At 38.6% G+C, this 20,023-nt stretch overlaps 2 protein-coding genes across 4 annotated transcripts in view; one reads left to right on the plus strand and one right to left on the minus strand.

Annotated features, from left to right (window-relative positions):
* Window positions 1-4,499, plus strand: part of PGK1 (phosphoglycerate kinase 1) — a 25,351-nt gene extending 20,852 nt beyond the window's left edge. The window contains exons 7-11 of the mRNA XM_070291874.1: window positions 1,368-1,482; window positions 1,730-1,909; window positions 3,090-3,267; window positions 3,541-3,639; window positions 4,013-4,499. Of these exons, the coding sequence (XP_070147975.1) occupies window positions 1,368-1,482; window positions 1,730-1,909; window positions 3,090-3,267; window positions 3,541-3,639; window positions 4,013-4,053 (613 nt within the window). The 3' untranslated portion in view covers window positions 4,054-4,499. The remainder of the gene's footprint in view (window positions 1-1,367; window positions 1,483-1,729; window positions 1,910-3,089; window positions 3,268-3,540; window positions 3,640-4,012) is intronic.
* The window catches only part of TAF9B (TATA-box binding protein associated factor 9b), a 24,903-nt gene extending 7,135 nt beyond the window's left edge, over window positions 1-17,768 (minus strand). The window contains exons 1-8 of one of the 3 annotated variants that reach the window (XM_070291887.1): window positions 17,641-17,768; window positions 16,709-16,790; window positions 15,945-16,081; window positions 15,735-15,869; window positions 13,875-13,950; window positions 11,661-11,771; window positions 10,158-10,317; window positions 7,564-9,023 (exon numbers count right to left, since the gene is read on the minus strand). In XM_070291887.1, coding sequence (XP_070147988.1) covers window positions 8,876-9,023; window positions 10,158-10,317; window positions 11,661-11,771; window positions 13,875-13,950; window positions 15,735-15,869; window positions 15,945-16,081; window positions 16,709-16,790; window positions 17,641-17,691 — 900 coding nt within the window. In that variant the 5' untranslated portion in view covers window positions 17,692-17,768 and the 3' untranslated portion in view covers window positions 7,564-8,875. Of the gene's footprint in view, window positions 1-7,563; window positions 9,024-9,761; window positions 10,318-11,660; window positions 11,772-13,874; window positions 13,951-15,734; window positions 15,870-15,944; window positions 16,082-16,708; window positions 16,791-17,640 lie in introns of those variants that run through there. The other 2 variants (XR_011446407.1, XM_070291888.1) reach the window with 2 other exon arrangements.
* Window positions 17,769-20,023: the final 2,255 nt, after the last annotated feature.

Raw genomic sequence — 20,023 nt, forward strand, 5'->3', positions numbered from 1 at the left:
CTAGCATAAGGCCTCTTACAGAGTAGATATCATCTTGTTTATTGAATGAAGAGGCAAATAAGTCCAATGTGATTTGCTTATTTAAGTGGGATTTAGATATATAGGAATATTTGTGGAAGGCAAGCCATTACTTATGTGAAGGATTTTAAAGGTGCTTCAAGTGAGTTTGTTATTCTTCTGTTTATGTATGTTTCTCACAGGGAGGTGAAAGGTATATCTGTGTTTATTATCTTATTTCCCTTTTGTAGAATATAAGCTCCAAGGGGGTAGGGATCTTTGCTTTTGCCCAGTGATGTTTATGTTTCTTAAAGACCTAGAACAGTGCTTGGCACAGAGTAAGTACTCAGTGTTTTTTAAGATTTTTTTTGATGTGGACCATTTTTAGAGTCTTTATTGAATTTATTACACCATTACTTCTGTTTTACATTCTGTTTTTTTGGTAATGAGGCATGTGGGATATTAGATCCCTGACCAGGGATCAAACCCACACCCCCTGCATTGGAAGGCAAAGTCTTAAGCACTGGACTACCAGGGAAGTCCCACAACCAATATGTTGAATCAAGTGGTCCAACAGAATAATGAATGCCATAAAGCAAATGTTCCAGCAACTAAACATGGACCTAAGAGTGTGAATATCTTGTCTATTTTTGCTCAGTGTATATTTGTTTGGTATGTAATTTGATACCTGCTTTAGGGTTAGGACAGTTCTCAGTGAGCTTAGGGATCCCACAATTAGCAGCCTTTCTCAAATATAATTACTAGTCTTGACCTTTGATTTGGGGGCATAAGAGGGACAAAACAGATCTGTTTGGAACTTGTGATTTTCTTTAGATGATTGCAAGTCTTCTAAGCCCTTCCTGGCCAAAAGCCATACCTTAAAAAGATTTCTTAGTAATGGATTGGCTTTTTGGTGTTGGAGAAACATAGGGCAAAGCTAGCCAGTACTTTAAAAAAATTTTTTTTTTTTTAAATTGGAGGATAATTGCATAACAGTGTTGGTTTCTGTTGTACAACAACATGAATCAGCTATTGCTGCTGCTAAGTCGCTTCAGTCGTGTCCGACTCTGCGACCCCATACCTCTGTCCCTGGGATTCTCCAGGCAAGAATGTTGGAGTGTGTTGCCATTTCCTTCTCCTGAATCAGCTATAAGTATACATATATCCCCTCCCTCTTGAGACTTCCTCCCACCACCACCCCATCCTACGCCTATAGGTCTTCACAGAGCACCAGGCTGAGAGCCAGTACTTTTGTCACTTTGTGGGACATTTCTCTGTTCCTGTCCCTTGATATAAAACCTCAGGCTTTGTGTAATACCAGTTCTTTAGCCCTTTGTTCTTTTGGTGATGATTCTTGCTTTCCCTTCCAGAGCTAAAGTTGCAGACAAGATCCAGCTGATCAGTAATATGCTAGACAAAGTCAATGAAATGATCATTGGTGGTGGAATGGCCTTTACCTTCCTTAAGGTGCTCAACAACATGGAGGTAGGAAACCGATGCCAAGTAGATGTGAAATAGCGCTCCATGAGAAATAGGTTTTGTAAATTTAAAAAGGAAATTAGCTTATGGCATGAGCCCTAAAAACTCCATTTTTATTTATTTTGCAAGTTGTTTTTCTTTTGTCTTAGAATTATTCCTTTATATTGTGCTGTATTTCATACTGTCTGCTTTGTGAGGTAACCACGTTCTTAGTATATAGGCTGATCTTCATCATCTTGACTTCCCTATATAGATTGGCACTTCTCTGTTTGATGAAGAGGGATCCAAGATTGTCAAAGACCTGATGTCCAAAGCTGACAAGAATGGCGTGAAGATTACTTTGCCTGTTGACTTTGTCACTGCTGATAAGTTTGATGAGAATGCCAAGACTGGCCAAGCCACTGTGGCCTCTGGCATACCTGTTGGCTGGATGGTGAGTCACTTGGGTGGTTGGTAGTATGAGAGAACAAATACATTTTGGTATCATTCATTCAACCAGTACAAAATTAAAGGAAGTGCTCCAAATATGGCAATGAGCCCTTCCTTCAGGGAGAGTCCATGGGGCAAAAGCAGTGGTATCAGATTGCTGCTAAGACTTTTCATTTGAAAAGTGAGGGCAAAACTGCTTTTTGTTTCTTCATCTATTTAATGTTTATTAAGTGCTTAACTGACTGCTGTGAATGATGCTATGTACTTTCATAGTTTGGGCTGTTCTGTTGGATTATGTTGGATTAAATATTATTATTTCTGTCTAGAAACTTGTATAAGAAATTTTTTGTATATGAAAACATTAAGGTAGTACAATTATTATAAGTAGGGAAAATCTATGTGTATATTCAGGACTTATTTAAATAGCTGATTGTAGTACTCTCCATTTGTTATTGTTCTAATATCTGTAGAAAATTGTTAATGTTGACATACTACTTTGCTTAGTCATTGTCCTTTTGTTAGGCATGTGGCTTTAAGTGTGCTTCCAAGAACCGCAGCATCATTTTGAAGCTTGTTAAAAACTGAAAATTCCTGCCCCCTCTCCCAACCTGCTGAAGCAGAAACTCTGGGAGTAGGGCCCAGAAATTTGTGCTTTAACAAGCCATCCTGGTGATTCTGATGCACCACAAGGTTTGAGAACCACTGATCTAGTTTAGTGTTTTTCAACCTTGGAATTATTGACATCTCAGGTAGTTTTAGTTATGGAGGGCTGTTGTTGCATTGTAGAATGTTTAAGGACTGTTTGCCCACTAGATACCAAGTAGCACCTCCCTACCACCTCTAAATCATGACAGCCAAAAATGTTGAGATATTACCATATGTTCCCTAGGGAGGGGTGGAATTGACCCTAGTTGAAAACCGCTGAACTAGTTAAAATCATAAAATAATGTGGCTAAAAATGTTTTTATCAAATAACTTTTGAGGTTTTCCCTTAGACTTGATCTTCCATGAAGGATATGAACAAGTTTGTAATTTTAAAAAATGAAATGTATCTTGTATCTTTTAGTTCTAGAAGACACTGTGGTATTCAGCCTTGAGTTCTGGTCTTGGTGGAGGTGTGGTATTTGTTCCTCTCAGTAGCTTTTCTTGGTAGCTCATCCTCTCTTTTTAAATCTGCCTCTTAGGGGTTGGACTGTGGTCCTGAGAGCAGTAAGAAGTATGCTGAGGCTGTTGCTCGGGCTAAGCAGATCGTGTGGAATGGACCTGTGGGTGTATTTGAATGGGAAGCTTTTGCTCGAGGAACCAAAGCCCTTATGGATGAGGTGGTGAAAGCCACTTCCAGGGGCTGCATCACCATCATAGGTAAAGGGTACAAAGCTAATTGCCATGTGAGCTGGCAGAAGATCAGAGGAAAGTAGAGGAGAAATACTTAACTTTTCCTAGGTTCCTTGGTGCTGGGTGGATCTTGAGAGCTAAGTGGGTATATGATTCATGGAGAAACCTCTAAATGAGATGGAGTTGGGGGGTTATCAGCTAGCTACCTTTTGGGCTTGAGAGCACAGTGCCTTATAATTTTGGTGCCAGTCTTTTTTCTCTTCTCTCCTTTCCCCTTTTTATTTGGCTTTCGTTCAACAGGTGGTGGAGACACTGCTACTTGCTGTGCCAAATGGAACACGGAGGATAAAGTCAGTCATGTGAGCACTGGGGGTGGTGCCAGTTTAGAGCTCCTGGAAGGTGAGGATCTTTAATGTTTTTGGCTTATTTGGAGGAATGACAGGGGTTATGCAGTAAGAGTTAAGTAGAATGGAGTGGAGACAGTAGGTGGTAGTGTTGTCATTAGAAGTCATGGGCAGTACAAATGGAGGAACGTCAAGTAAAGCTCCTGGGTTCCATTTGATGTGGGGAGGGCCAGATGGGAAGACCTTTATTCTCTTCTCAAAGAGGTTACACACTAGTATACCTGGGGCCCAGAATGTAGAAGTTACTCAACTCCTGGCCATATATCCTAGAGAAGAACTGCTATGTTATTAGGAAGATGGGAGGGAACAGATCTGGCTTAGTGGATCTTATAGTAATGCTGACCATGTGTGTGTTCTCTCAAAAACAGGTAAAGTCCTTCCTGGAGTGGATGCTCTCAGCAGTGTTTAGTGCTTTTCTGCCTTTTGGTTCCTGTGCATAGCCCCTAAGTCAACATAGCACTGTCTGCATCTCTGCTTGGCATTAGCTAATGTCTTCCCCTTTGTCAAGAATCAGCTAGTAGCCAAGGGATGTAGCGCCAGGAACCCTCAAACAGTTGCAGAACATCTCAGCTCATCTTTGCTGTACCTGGAAATTGCCTATATTCTTCAAGATCCCATTTGAATTTCTTAGAGACTAAACCGTTATGCATTCTTGAGTACATATATTTATATTATGCCTGTTAAAACAAAGTGGGCTGTGTTAGCTTAGTTCTCTTTCTGAAGTAGCTTATTCTGATTCGCTTTGTCATTGTTTCACCACTCAGCACGGAAACAAGATGAAATTCCAATTACTGGTACGGAGGGAGATGAAGTTGGTGATATATTAAATAAATAAAAAGATCCATTGAAACTGGATTTTTTTTCCTGTCATATTTTGTTATTTAGGATGAGAATAGCATCTTGAGGAAGGGATCATCAGGTCATCTATGTCCATGTTTCTAAGTAACATGCTTAAGCTGTTAACATCTCGATTTCCTAAACAAGGTATCTGTTAATTTCATACATGGGGAGATTTAGCACCCTTATAGCCTCTGTTCCATATATACTTCCCCTATTTGATTCTCCCAGTATAGTTTTGTCATAATTTGAGATTTAATTAATAGAGCCTACATTGTGATTATAACTACAATTCACAGCTGTACTATGCCATGATTATATTTCCTTATAAAGCTTTTTTCTTTGGAGTTAAAAAATAGTTTTAAAAATTGGTGTCTTTTTTTCTGTGTATCTATCACTGATTCATTCCCAACATACTCAAACGTACCAGTTGGTTCTTTTTTTCTTTTGGCTGCACTGTGTGACGTGGAACTTCCTAAGCAGGGATCAAACCTGGGCCCCCTGCAGCCAGAAAAGTTCCAGTTGGTTCATTTTTATTAGAGATGTCCCTTCTGGAGTCCTTTGTGTTCCTGTTCCAGTTTGTCCTGGATGCCCCCTAGATTGGCTGTATAGCTGTTGCCCTGGGGTTTCTTTTCAGAGGAAATCTCTCTGGGTTAACTCTTGGGGATTCCTTTAAACTCCTGTGTTGGGCCTTCCCTTTCCTGGATCTCTTCCCCTCCCCACCCTTTCTTCTTTTACTCTTCCTTTTGTGAAACACAAGACTCCACTAGCTTTATGAGAAATTGAGTGCCTAGGAGGTAAAATTTTTATCTCTCTGAAGATATCTTTATCTAACTCTTATATTTGCCTATTTGGTTATATGTAGAATTTCAGCCTACACAGCAGTTTCTCAGAATTAGAGGCTTTGATTCATTGTCATTGCTGAAAATCTAATGACACTGTATGAAAAGATCAAAGTAATTCCAATGACATGATTCTTTTACTGTCCTTGTAATTGTCCCTCCTTTCTTGTTCCTGTCATTTTAATGGAGTTTCAGGAATTAGCAGAGGTAAACATGGATTTTCAACAGGTCGTGTTTAACCAGAATTTTTCTACTGGGTGTTTTACATAGTAGAGTATATATTTCACCTTTATGGATAAAGAGATAGTTAAAATATTGGCCACAATCACAGAGCCAGTAGGGGATTAAACAGCAGGGATTAAAATCCAGGTTTGTCTGACTCGAAAGGCTGGTGATTTTTCATTGTGCCTCTCTGAGATGATTACTGTAGACTATTTTATTAATATTAATAAATATTATTTATTCTACCTTTTGCTTAACTCTGGAGAAAACAGCAAAAGAACATTTTGGTGGCTGCTTTTAAACAAATTTTGAAGGCTTGAATTTTCTTCTAAAAGCTCATTTGTATTTTAATTAATACTGTTCTCATAGCTGTAGTTAATCTTAAAAAACACCATGTTTCTATATACCTCTAATAGTATGCTATAACCTTATTTGAAAAGCAGGAATTCTAGTACAATCTTTTTGTTGGTGAGGCCTAGTGATACTACCCATTGATCGAGTGAATTAATGTCATAGCAGGGCCAGAACTTCAGCCTACTGATGACTTTTTTCCCCTACTGATTACCTTTCCCCCAACGTTTTATTTCATATGTACAGAGGAACTGAAAGAATTGTAAATGCCCATAAACCTAAGACTCTACAACTGCCAATTCATCCATCCATCAACCCAATTGTATGAGTACTTTCTACTAGACTCTGTATCCAGGATCTTTCCCCATTTATTTCAGTCATTAATCCAGAAAATGAATGGGGAAATGCCAACAGCCAAATATTTCAGTACCTGCTATATGCTTAGGACATAATGGAGGCAATACAACACTTACGTCCTAAAGGAATTTACAACTGAGTTAAGGAAGGCAGTACGTAACAACTTACGAGTACATAAGGTAGAATTGAACAAAGATGTGCTTCCTGGTTTAATATAGAGTTAGTAATTATTGATAAAATCACTGCAAAGGTTTAGGCTTAAGTGTAGCAAATTCACTTTTAACCTCCAGAAAACATGTAGGGTGGTATATAGAAAAAAAAAAAATATGTCATAAATGAGTTCAGTCTTAGTTCAGTGTTTCCAGCTTCCCTTATTTTCCATTTTATGTGTAAAACTTCCTTCTAGTACATGATACAAAAGTCAAAAAGGGGCACACAATGAGAAGACCCCTTCCTACCCTAGCTGCCAGTTTCCCTTCTTAGAAACAATCACTGTTAAGACTGGTTTCCTTCAATCTAGAGCTACTTAATGCCTATACAACAGGTATGTGTGTGTGTGGGTTATGTATGGTGGTATGTTACACACTGCTTTGCACCTCTCCTGACTAGTTTTTTTTCCTTACCTCTTGAGTACTTCTCTTCACTCTGGACCCCTTAGGCCACATCTTCCATTCCCTGAATTCTGACTGTATCCCTATATTCTTATTCCAATTAAAGACACTTGTTTCCTACTTGTAGAAGGAAGAACTTAGGATGACAGTTACCTAATTTACTATAGTACATCTTCATCTTTAAAAAAATTCCACCTAGAAGTGCTTGTCTGATGTCATTCTTGATGCTAGAATGGGTGGATATAATTAGGAAAGGGAGATCTGCAAGATAAAGCAGTCTTTATCTGAAAGAGCAAACCACCCACTGGCTGGCTCAGTTAAATGTATAAATTCCTATTAAAGACAGCATGTGTAAATGGGAAGGATTAAAAAGGGAGATGTGTATATATATATATATATATATATATATATATATAGCTGATTCATTGCTGTGCAGCAGAAACACAACATTGTAAAGCAACTATATTTCAATAAAAGTAATTTTAAAAGAGCATGTTATGTTATTAACAGATTTAAACCCATATTTTCTTTCACATTTATTTTGCTTTCATTATGACGAGTCACATGCTGATTCCAAATAAAAGCAAGCTATTCCTTGATTTATAATTAACTCATCATTAAGCAAATCTTGTCTTTTGGATTTCAAAATTAATGGGGCTTGTTCAACCTCTTTGAATCCCTTAAATAAAATATGAGAAATAAGTTCAATTTTTTATTAATAATCTTAGAACAAATATGTTAACAATTCCTCAGAGTTATATAGCATTTTTACAATTTTGAAAGAACTTTAACATATACCAATTAAACCTTCACAACATCCCTGTGAGGTAGGCAGGGTTGGTGTCAGTTTCCTATTACTAGTGAGAACAAGGCTCATGGGTGAAATAAGGTCACACAGTTGGTTAGTGATGGAGCCAGGACTAGAACCTAGGCCTTTGACATGCTGCCTCCCTGAGAACATTCAAGTAATGACATCCTACGCTACATAATGAACATTTCTCCTATGATGATCAGATCTAATTTTATAAGTTTGATATCACCTTTTCCTATTATCCAAAAATACTGAATCACAGTTTTGATGAGACATATCTTCCATGTTATTGGACTATTTTTCTTTGATGTATCAAGCACCATCCTAAGATGAAATTTCACCTGTGTCTTAAGTTTTGAGGATCTTTGGCTATAAGTTCTAAATTGTGATATGAAAACTTACTGTAGAAGTTTTACAAAAGTATTCCTATGTTGAATATGTCAACTTACTTAACAAAAACAACGCAAGCCTGTTTATGTTTTTGAAAGCTTTGTAGTTTTTCCCAATAAGGTGTTTAGATGTGTACAAATGGAAAGTAGGGAAAGGTGTTTAGCAATGTTATTGGGAAGCCTATACAGAGTACACCTGAATGCAAGTCACATCACACTAATTTGTTTGCTTTGGCCTTCTATAGGAAGGAAAACCATTAGAAAATGTTCAGGTGTGATCCCATCTTATGTGTGACATTCTCAGCGACAAGCTGAAAACTGATCTGCATTATACACAACATTCAGAAAACTAAGATCATGGCATCTGGTCCCATCACTTCATGGCAAATAGATGGGGAAACAGTGGAAACAGTGTCAGACTTTAATTTTGGGGATCTCCAAAATTACTGCAGATGGTGACTGCAGCCATGAAATTGAAAGACGCTTATTCCTTGGAAGGAAAGTTATGACCAACCTTGATAGCATATTCAAAAGCAGAGACATTACTTTGCCAACAAAGGTCTGTCTAATCAAGGCTATGGTTTTTCCAGTGGTCATGTATGGATGTGAGAGTTGGACTGTGAAGAAAGCAGAGCACCGAAGAATTGATGCTTTTGAACTGTGGTGTTGGAGAAGATTCTTGAGAGTCCCTTGGACTGCAAGGAGATCCAACCAGTCCATTCTAAAGGAGATCGGTCCTGGGTGTTCTTTGGAAGGAATGATGCTAAAGCTGAAACTCCAGTACTTTGGCCACCTCATGCGAAGAGTTGACTCATTGGAAAAGATTCTGATGCTGGGAGGGATTGGGGGCAGGAGGAGAAGGGGACGACAGAGGATGAGATGGCTGGATGGCATCACCGACTCGATGGACGTGAGTTTGAGTGAACTCCGGGAGTTGGTGGACAGGGAGGCCTGGCGTGCTGCGATTCATGGGGTCGCAAAGAGTTGGACACAACTGAGCGACTGAACTGAACTGAACTGATACCAATAGTAGGGTTCAAGCAGTAGTGATCAAAAAACCAATACAGTATTGTAAAGTAAAGTAAAAACTAACAAACAAACATATATGCGAGTGGTAAAAAGGAAGAAAACACTTGCTCTTCAGTGGTTTTTGCCTAGGTCCAGTGTAAATATACTTATCAAGACAGATTTTATATTTAAAAAAAAATACCATCTTCTGTGTTAAATTTTGAAATGTGAAATATGGTGGAGTTATCAACTTGGAATATATGGTTGAAACTGAATATAACTGACCCAGAAACTACCTGTCAAAAGCAGAGGAATGCTCAACAGGCATAAAAGGCAAGGGATAAAACAACTGCTCTGATATGGAGAGAAAAACAGCAAATGTAAACCTTCCAGTTAAAGTAAACCACAGACCATTAGGCATGTGAAGCAGGTTTTAAAAATGACACAACTATATTATCAGGAATTATATTCCTAACAGTCCAGTTTTAACCTTTTAAATTTAAGAGCAATAGGGAAAAACCTAAGCCTGTGGAGAGGAGGTAGTGCAGAAAACGAACAGGATGTAGAAATGGGGCTGGGGAGGTGAGAGGTTACAGTTTAAATATATTCAAAATGAATTCAGAATCCCTCTAAATCCATCCCCTCCAAAAAATGTTTGCTAAATTAAGAGATTTGGTCAAAAAAGCTGGTGACGACAGAAGCGACTATTTTATCTTCAAAAGAAGTATTTAAATATAGATTAGAAATTAGGCTGTTAAAGATTAGTCCATTATCAGGCTTAGAAACTGACATTTAAGTGCTACATCAGATACATTGCAGAAAGCTGTTTCCAAAAATAGAATTACTGTGGCAGGAGTCGACATTAATGAAACCATTAAAAAACAAGCACTTAGCTTTTTATACTTTAAGCCTAGTGAAAAAACATTGGTACCCTTAAGAAATCTAACAGTTTAAACTAACGTGAAAAATACTGCAGTTACATTTAAGTTTTCTAAGATAAAACTTGAGATCAAGAATGTTCTAGTTCGGTATATGGATTCAGAACCAACTACAAGTTTGAAATGAGACTACATTGTATTTCTTACATAGTATCATTGTCATCATCATCTTCATGTTTTCTCTTCAGTGGGTTTGATTCATTGGCCGTGTTCTGTGATGAAACCATGTTGGTGGTAATAAGAATATTTTTGGGCCCAATCATTGAAGGATTAAGCAGAACATTTTGAACTGCAGTTGTTGCAGGAACTGTAAACAGGAGAAAACACACCCAAACTATGAACTACATAGAAACATATGGTAAAAAGTATTCAACAAAGCTGAATGTAATTCTCATAATGATTTCTTTTTTAAAAAAGGTTTTAAAAATAACATTTCTTAAAAGTTAACGTGCATAAAAGAAAATCAAAAAACGCAAGACACAAAAAACCAAGGTCATCCATAATCACAAGCAGTTTACTGTTTGTGTCCTAGGTCTCGTTTGTGTATCTACAAAATTAAGCATCCACTTTTATATAATTAAGATACTAAAATTATGTATATATTTCTTCATATATCATGAATATTTACCATTTCAGCATCCAAAAGCTATGAGTATTTTGATAACCAGGAATATACTATACCAACTCAATCTGGAAGGAAAAAATGTAATCCTGCTTTTCTTGGTGACAAAAATTTCATAAAAGATAAAAATGGCAACAGGCCTCTAGATAAAAATATTGGCAGAGTTATGATTAAAATGCTACATTCCCTTAATGTTCAATTAAAAAATGAAATACAGAGCAACAGAGTACATTAAGTATAATGCTTTAAAGAGTAACAAGTATAATGCTTTAAAGAGTAACAAGTATTCCACAAAGCTGAATGTAATTCTAATAATAATCTTAAAAGCATGAAGTAAAACTATCATAGAAGAAACTGAGGTGATATACTGCATTAAGAGTTAAACTACACTTTTTAATGTTTCAAAGTACTTAATATCTAGTATAAGGTTAAAGAAGTTCTGTTAGGTTTTTTTTTTTTTTTAAATTACCTAAAATTTCAATTAGTACTTAGTCACGGGAAGCAGTAGACTGGATTCATCATGTAACATACTAAAGGCATATGTTCAAGGTCAGGATACATCCTTCCCTTACAGACCAATATTTTATATAAGTAGTTTATGGTACATGGTTAGTTTCAGAAGATGTGAAACCTAAACTTATTCAAGAATAAACTATGTTAGAATTCTACTTATATTCAAACTTCCTATCTATACTTCCATGAATTGAATAAACATACAGTTTTCATTTGATATACACTAAGTTGTATTATTTTCTTGAGATTAAACACTATGTTGTTTGAGAATCTGAGGATCATGTTTAAATCTCTCCCTTTTCCCCCCAAAATGTTACATATGTAAAATTTCAATTTTAACGGGGTTATAGACCTCCTCTGATGAACCCTGATTTACCTGTTATGATAGTAAAACAATTCAATCATTGCTATGGGAATACAAACTGTTCAATAATGACAATCACTCACAAATTTTAAAATTCAGGAAAATTTAAAAGAACAACTTTCAACCCCCCATGCCCCACCCATCATGTTACCTGGTTTGACAGGTGTGGACTGAGAAGGTGGAATCTGCACCGTGAATCTCTGGCTTGTCACTGACACTGGAGGTACAACTTTATTTGGGACAGATGCTGTTTGTGGGGTTGCTATAGGTATAATTAACAGACCATGTTAGTTAGATGACTTATTACATAGGTTCAATTACTGCTTTCCTTTAACTTACTAGAAATTACCTTCAAAACACATGGAGTTAATGAAAAGTGAAAAAAAATAATTGGAAATAAGCACAAAGTAACTTCAAAAATGTTTACAAGTTCAGTAGTTTAGATCCTAAAAATTCAGGATATATAGTGGTAAAGAAAGTAGGCTCTGGAGCCTACCTGCTTGAGTTTGAATCCAGGCTTTATCACTGAGTGACCCTGGGCAAGTTATTTAATCTGTTTGTGCCTCAGTTTTCTTATCTGTCAAATGGGGATAACAATACTTATTTCATAGCATTCTTGTGAGAATTGAATAATCCATGTAAAACTCTTCACACAGCATTTGGCACTGAATTTTAGCTACAAGAATTTGTGAAGCTGAGCATTTAAATAAACTGGAGAATTAAAGGCCCAAGTTTTCTATTAATTACCTTATATGGCACTTTAATCTCTGTCATTTGTTGGGGATAAGAAGGTGTCTATTATGCCCATGAAGCTAAATCAACATGCATCTAACAAAAGCCTAACATACCTCCATCTCTAGGCAAGTTTTCCCATATATTGAGGAGTGGCACAAAGACTTTGGTGATGGATAATGAAGCAATATTTCATTTTGTTAGGAAAATTCACAGCAGGTGAATGTTTCTTTGTCCGTTATAGATTATAAAATCTCTAAAACATGTACAATAAATGTCTAGGAATAAAAATCACAACTGATAACTAAAAGTGGTTAACTTGCCAACACATATAACTGATTACCACAGCCTAGAGTTTTTAAAAAGTTCATATTCACTTTAGTAATATGAACCAACAGATAAACAGTATATGATCAAAAAGTTACAGAAATTATATATGCAAACTCCTGCCTATAAAGGACATGCATATAATTACAAGTGTACAATTAATACTGTACCAGGCTGGTTTTAAATGCCAAAATGTGAATTCACACCTTGAAAATATGACAGACTGTCTACACATCTCAAAAATCAAATGCTGCTTACCCTACAGCTATACAACATCTATAGGATTCAAGTTATAAGCAATGAAAACCAAGAAATCACTACTGGTCAAAGAGAAAGGGATTTTTTTTTCTGAAAAGACTGACTATGAAAGAAATCCAGCAGGAACATAGAACAAAAAAAACCAGGAAATCTAGATCCATTATTTATGTGTTTCTTATTATCTAAATAACAATGACATTATGGTTTCTAAATACCATTCTATACTAAAAGGAATGAGGGTTCTTTGGAGAAAGGATGATTCTGGGACTGGCGTAAAGAAAATATAAGATGAGCTTGGAACATCTTGTGTCAGAAAGCAAGAAATGCTCAAAGAATGATGGAGACCTGTTAAAACTGACATAGGAGACAGTTTGAAGGGGTGCTCACAGACCGATACAGGATAATAGTACTATTTTTGAAAAGGTTACATTAAAAATTATTTTCTTTGATATTCTTAGGGCTTCCCTTGTGGCTCAGCTGGTAAAGAATCAGATTGTAATGTGGGAGACCTGGGTTTGATCCCTGGGTTGGGAAGATCCCTTGGAGAAGGGAAAGGCTACCCACTCCAGTATTCTGGCCTGGAGAATTCTATGGACTTTATAGTCCATGGGGTTGCAAAGAGTCGGACATGACTGAGCTTTGTGTATTTTAAACTTCTTTTGATTGCATCTCTTCCCAATTTACTCAGAAATTTAATTTCTAATAATAGGTAGGCTACTGCCATGAGTGAGTTTGGCAACTTCATTTGTATAAAAGCCAGAAAGAACACAGCTTAAACTTTTGTTTTTGGTACCACAGTTAGTACATACAGTAATGTTGAATAACATCCAATTCTATTCTCATTTGGGATCAGATATTCCTGTGGCTGTCTCATTTTGAAATCTGATAAAATATATGTTTACAGCTATACTAGAGGATGAGTAAATGTATTAATGGCAACACATATGGGAATTTCTGACTCTATTTTTGACTTGGATTATAGTTCAAAATCAAGTGCTGGGGCACTTCTTTACCAGCCAGAAAAGCCATTTTTCTCTCTCTCACTTACCTACACTAGGAGTGGTAGGTCTGCTACTAACAGCTCCAACACTTAACCGTGGAACTAGTCGTCCTTGGTTAGGTCCCTAGGGGATTTAAAACACAAATTAGTTTTAATGTTGTTCAGACTTGACACCTAAACTTACCAGGAAATGAAATTAGGATTTTTGATGTGAATTATCAATGGATAACTGATGGCAAGAATGCCTTTTTGTTCAGTGTTCTAATGCAACATTTAAACTAGGGGTTTCATAAATACATATACACACACACATACACACCCACACACTCACATATAAACACAAGTAATAGAAATAATACATATCTATATCAACATGGATATGAATATATATATAATATATAATGCTATATAGTTTTAAAGTTTGAAGTAGAGTCTATTTGGGTATAACAGCTAACTTCCTTATGATTTTTGAATCTTAATTAGTTAATATCTTAATCCAAAAAGAAAGAAACTCCTTATGGTGGAATTTCAGAGGTACAAATGTAGCCCAATGTGGGGAGAACTTTCTCAGTGGTGGGAAAGCCTTAGGCCATATTTTAGAAAGCAAGTCCAATGCCTGATGGTTTATCATTTACTCTATTATGGTATAGTGTAAAGATTGGGAGTTATGAGACCTGGGAATAAGCACAAAGTAACTTCAAAAATGTTTACAAGTTCAGTAGTTTAGATGCTAAAAATTCAGGATATATAGTGGTAAAGAATATAGGCTCTGGAGCCTACCTGCTTGAGTTTGAATCCAGGCTTTATCACTGAGTGACCCTGGGCAAGTTATTTAATCTGTTTGTGCCTCAATTTTCTTATCTGTCAAATGGGGATAACAATACTTATTTCATAGCATTCTTGTGAGAATTGAATAATCCATGTAAAACTCTTCACACAGCATTTGGCACTGAATTTTAGCTACAAGAATTTGTGAAGCTGAGCATTTAAATAAACTGGAGAATTAAAGGCCCAAGTTTTCTTTTTTAAAAAATTTTTATTTATTTATTATGTACCAAACATTTAATTTTCCTGTCTTTTAAAACTTAAGAGTTATGAAATTTATATAATATAGGCTTTTATTTTTTTATTATTTTTAAATATAAATTTATTTATTTTAATTGGAGGCTAATTACTTTACAATATTGTAGTGGTTTTCAGCATACATTCACATGAATCAGCCATGGGTATACATGTGCTCCCCATCCTGAACCCCCCTCCCACCCCCCTCCGCATCGCATCCCTCTGGGTCATCCCAGTGATGACCCAAGTTTTCTATTAATTACCTTATATAGTATTTTATTCTCTATATATTATTTTCTATATTTTCTATTATATACCTTATAAAGTGCCATATATGGCACTTTAATCTCTGTCATTTGTTGGGGATAAGAAGGTGTCTATTATGCCCATGAAGCTAAATCAACATGCATCTAACAAAAGCCTAACATACCTCCATCTCTAGGCAAGTTTTCCCATGTATTGAGGAGTGGCACAAAGACTTTAGTGATGGATAATGAAGCAATATTTCATTTTGTTAGGAAAATTCACAGCAAGTGAATGTTTCCTTGTCCAGAAACATAAGGAAATTGTTAACATTTAAGTAAGCATGAAGTTTAGACTTTAAAACTGAACAGAGTATATGCTTAGGTCTTACACTTTAGAAAACTCATTTTACTTTTTAAAAAAATTTTAAAACTTCCATCTTTAATAATGGTTTTCAGCAGCTCCCTCACTCTAGATTATAAATTTAGTATTTAACTTATCTTAGCCTTTAATTTCCTGCACTATTTACAGGAATTTGATCTCTACAAATTCCCCTAACACATCTTACCCTTTTAAAAAACTAAAAAGACTAAAAATTCTTACCTTTTTAATTAAGGACTTTAGCCTATAGTTAGGAGCTGTCAAGCAGTATCTGTCAGGTGGCAGTCTGGGTCCTGCATATGGCTTAATCAGCGGTAAAGGGGTTTGATTTTTCTGCCTTGCAATATCCAGTAAAAACTAAAAAAAAAATGCTTATTATAACAACAATTAAAAACTATAAGTAAAATGAACTTCAAATAAAAGTTTGCTCACATCTCTTGGGGGAGGGGAGGTAAAAGATTGGTCAGCCCGACACTGGATTGCCAGTCTCACATCATCTGCATCAACATTAGGTTTCTTAGCATGGCTTGAATAAATTTTTGCATCATCCAGAATTGAAGTCACGTATCCTTTAACAACAAAACATTATTTTTTAAACATATGAAAATAGCTTCATATTTATGGCCACTTTTCTTAATAAAAAGTTTCACTAATTTCCAGAAAGTTTATGAATTTTGGTTTTAATGTCTAATTGTCCTATCTATGCAATCAACTCTAAACAGATGATCACAATATAAATACTGTTCCCTAGCCTGAGCTCCTTTCTATTGCTTTCTGAATTTTATGACATTTTTTTCACATACTTTAAAACTTAATTTTTGTTGAGTAGTTTTAGGTTCACAGGAAAATTTAGGATAATACAGAGATTTCCCATATACTACCTGCAGCCATACATGCAGCATAGCATCCCCTATTATCAATGTTCCCTGCAGAGTGGCACGTCTGTTACAACTGATAGACCTACACTGACCTATCATAATCACTTGTCTGTTGTTTAGTAGCCAAGTCATGTCCGACTCTTAATCGGTAGTTTATATTATGGTTCTCTCTTGGAACTCGACATTCTGTGGGTTTGGACAAGTGTATATAATGACATGTTATGACGTTAACTGTTAAAAGTAATTTTGTTGAAAATGTTCTTACAATGAACGATTTTTCAAATTCAAAATTTAGGCAAATTTTTGATGTTAACTTACGGAAAGCAAATTCCAACATTTGATTTATAACCCTTGGTTCGTACTCCGTAATTCCCATATCCTTCAGAATCTGTGCCATCACCTGTGAATTCAAATAAAAATGTCAGATGCTTAACTGAGGTATAGGAACCAAGACTGGACCGAAGGTAATAATTATATTTGTGATACAAGGTCCCCCTTCTCTGGGTTCCAAACTTGTACTCATCCTTTTCCTCTCAAGCAAGTGTCATGCATGCATGTTAAGTCGCTTCTGTCTTTGCGACCCCATGGACTGTAGCCCGCCAGGCTCCTCGGTCTGTGGGATTCTTCCGGCAACAACACGTGAGTCGTTTGCCATACCCTCCTCCAGTGATCTCTTAACTCCTGTCTCTTAAGTCTCATGCATTGGCAAGAGGGTTCTTTACCACTAGCGCCACCTGTGAAGCCCCACAAAGACCACACCAATTGCCCTCGGAGTCCTCTTTGCTGAAAACTTTTTTTTGGGGGTGGGGGTGGGGGTGGGGTGGGGGCGGGGGCAAAGAGAAGAAAAAGTCCCGGGTTGGCTTTCCCTCCCTAGATAGGGGTGCCTACAGCTGGTTGTCACTTTCAGATGTGGCTACCGGGGAAACTTAGCATCAAAACCCTGGACGTACGAGTCAGGATTCGCAGACGGGGAGGGACGGCTAGGCGGCCAGGGCCCAAGGTCCAGGAGATAAAGCTGGGCGGCAGGCCTGCGCATTCGGAGGGCTCCAGCCTCCCTCCAGCCGGGCCGCCAGGGTGGCGGGAGAGAGCCCCGGGGTCCAGGGCACGCCAGTCTACTACTCCTGGCGTCCCTGGCAGGGCTGAACTCGGCCTGCAAGCCCATCACCAGGCTCTCCGTACCGACCCACCTCTCGGACCCTGGATATAGCCTCGCGGAGCCTCGCACCCCGCCGCGCATCCTTCGCACTCACCAAGGCATCTCTCGGAGCGTTCTTGGGAGGCGCCATCTTCCCCGACTCCATGTTATCCTGCAGCTCGTCATCCGGGGGAGAGAAGGCTGCTCTCGGGTTCCTCGCTCAGGCCCCTCCCCTGCGGGCGCGGAAGGCGGAGTTACCGCGCGGGCCCTTGCTCTGCGGGCGGCAGTTCCCTCGCCTCCTCCCCTCCCGCGGAGGCTGAGGGCGGCCGGTCTTGCGGGGAGTCCATGGCGCAGGAGGCTTGAAGAGACGGGGAAGCCTCCCCTGAAGAGTCCTTGCCCAACGCTTGGACGAGCCGATAAGTTCGCCTTCCCAGAGCTGTTCCCCGGAAAAGTGCACAATACGGCCACCCTTGACTTTTCTGGGGCCCCTCGTTAGCTCCCCTGCCGCTACCCTGGCCCCTTAAGTCTCCTTGAAATGTCTGCAGACGCCCCGCCTCCACCTGCCTCTGGTAGGGCTGCCTGGTCAAATGCAGAAAACCCAGTTAAATTTGAATCAACGACGAACACATTTTTAGTTAGTTCAGTCGCTCAGTCGTGTCCGACTGTTTGCGACCCCATGAATCGCAGCACGCCAGGCCTCCCTGTCCATCACCAACTCCCGGAGTTCACTCAGACTCACGTCCATCGAGTCAGTGATGCCATCCAGCCATCTCATCCTCTGTCGTCCCCTTCTCCTCCTGCCCCTAATCCCTCCCAGCATCAGAGTCTTTTCCAGTGAGTCAACTCTTCGCATGAGGTGGCCAAAGTACTGGAGTTTCAGCTACAGCATCATTCCCTCCAAAGAAATCCCAGGGCTGATCTTCAGAATGGACTGGTTGGATCTCCTTGTAGTCCAAGGGACTCTCAAAGAGTCTTCTCCAACACCACAGCTCAAAAACATCAATTCTTCGGCGCTCAGCTTTCTTCACAGTCCAACTCTCACATCCATACATGACCACAGGAAAAACCATAGCCTTGACTAGACGGACCTTTGTTGGCAAAGTAATGTCTCTGCTTTTCAATATGCTATCTAGGTTGGTCATAACTTGCCTTCCAAGGAGTAAGTGTCTTTTAATTTCATGGCTGCAGTCACCATCTGCAGTGATTTTGGAGACGCCCCCCCCCCCAAAAAAAATAAAGTCTGACACTGTTTCTACTGTTTCCCCATCTATTTGCCATGAAGTGATGGGACCAGATGCCATGATCTTCGTTTTCTGAATGTTGAGCTTTAAGCCAACTTTTTCACTCTCCTCTTTCACTTTCATCAAGAGGCTTTGACTGTGTGGATTACAATAAACTGTGGAAAATTCTGAAAGAGATAGGAATACCAGACCACCTAACCTGCCTCTTGAGAAATCCATACGCAAGTCAGGAAGCAACAGTTAGAACTGGACGTGGAACAACAGACTGGTTCCAAATAGGAAAAGGAGTATGTCAAGGCTGTATATTGTCACCTTGCTTATTTAACTTTTATGCAGAGTGCATAATGAGAAACGCTGGGATGGAAGAAGCACAAGCTGGAATCAAGATTGCCAGGAGAAATATCAATAACCTCAGATATGCAGATGACACCACCCTTATGGCAGAAAGTGAAGAGGAGCTAAAAAGCCTCTTGATGAAAGTGAAAGAGGAGAGTGAAAAAGTTGGCTTAAAGCTCAACATTCAGAAAGCGAAGATCATAGCATCTGGTCCCATCATTTCATGGGAAATAGATGGGGAAACAGTGGAAACAGTGTCAGACTTTATTTTGGGGGGCTCCAAAATCACTGCAGATGGTGATTGCAGCCATGAAATTAAAAGACACTTACTCCTTGGAAGAAAAGTTATGTCCAACCTAGATAGCATATTGAAAAACAGAGACATTACTTTGCCAACAAAGGTCCGTCTAGTCAAGGCTATGGTTTTTCCTGTGGTCATGTATGGATGTGAGGGTTGGACTGTGAAGAAGGCTGAGCGCTGAAGAATTGATGCTGTTGAACTGTGGTGTTGGGGAAGACTCTTGAGGGTCCCTTGGACTGCAAGGAGATCCAACCAGTCCATTCTGAAGGAGATCAACCCTGGGATTTCTTTGGAAGGAATGATGCTAAAGCTGAAGCTCCAGTACTTTGGACACCTCATGCGAAGAGTTGGCTCATTGGAATAGACTCTGATGTTGGGAGAGATTAGGGGTGGGAGGAGAAAGGGATGACCCAGGATGAGATGGCTGAATGGCATCACGGACTCGATGGACGTGAGTCTGAATGAACTCCGGGAGATGGTGATGGACAGAGAGGCCTGGTGTGCTGTGATTCATGGGGTCGCAAAGAGTCGGACATGACTGAGCGATTGAACTGGACTGAACTGAAGAGGCTTTTTAGTTCCTCTTCACTTCTGCCTTTTTAGTTCCTCTTCACTTTCTG

The sequence above is a fragment of the Ovis canadensis genome, chromosome X (genome assembly GCF_042477335.2).
Source record: "Ovis canadensis isolate MfBH-ARS-UI-01 breed Bighorn chromosome X, ARS-UI_OviCan_v2, whole genome shotgun sequence".
Lineage (NCBI taxonomy): Eukaryota > Metazoa > Chordata > Mammalia > Artiodactyla > Bovidae > Ovis > Ovis canadensis.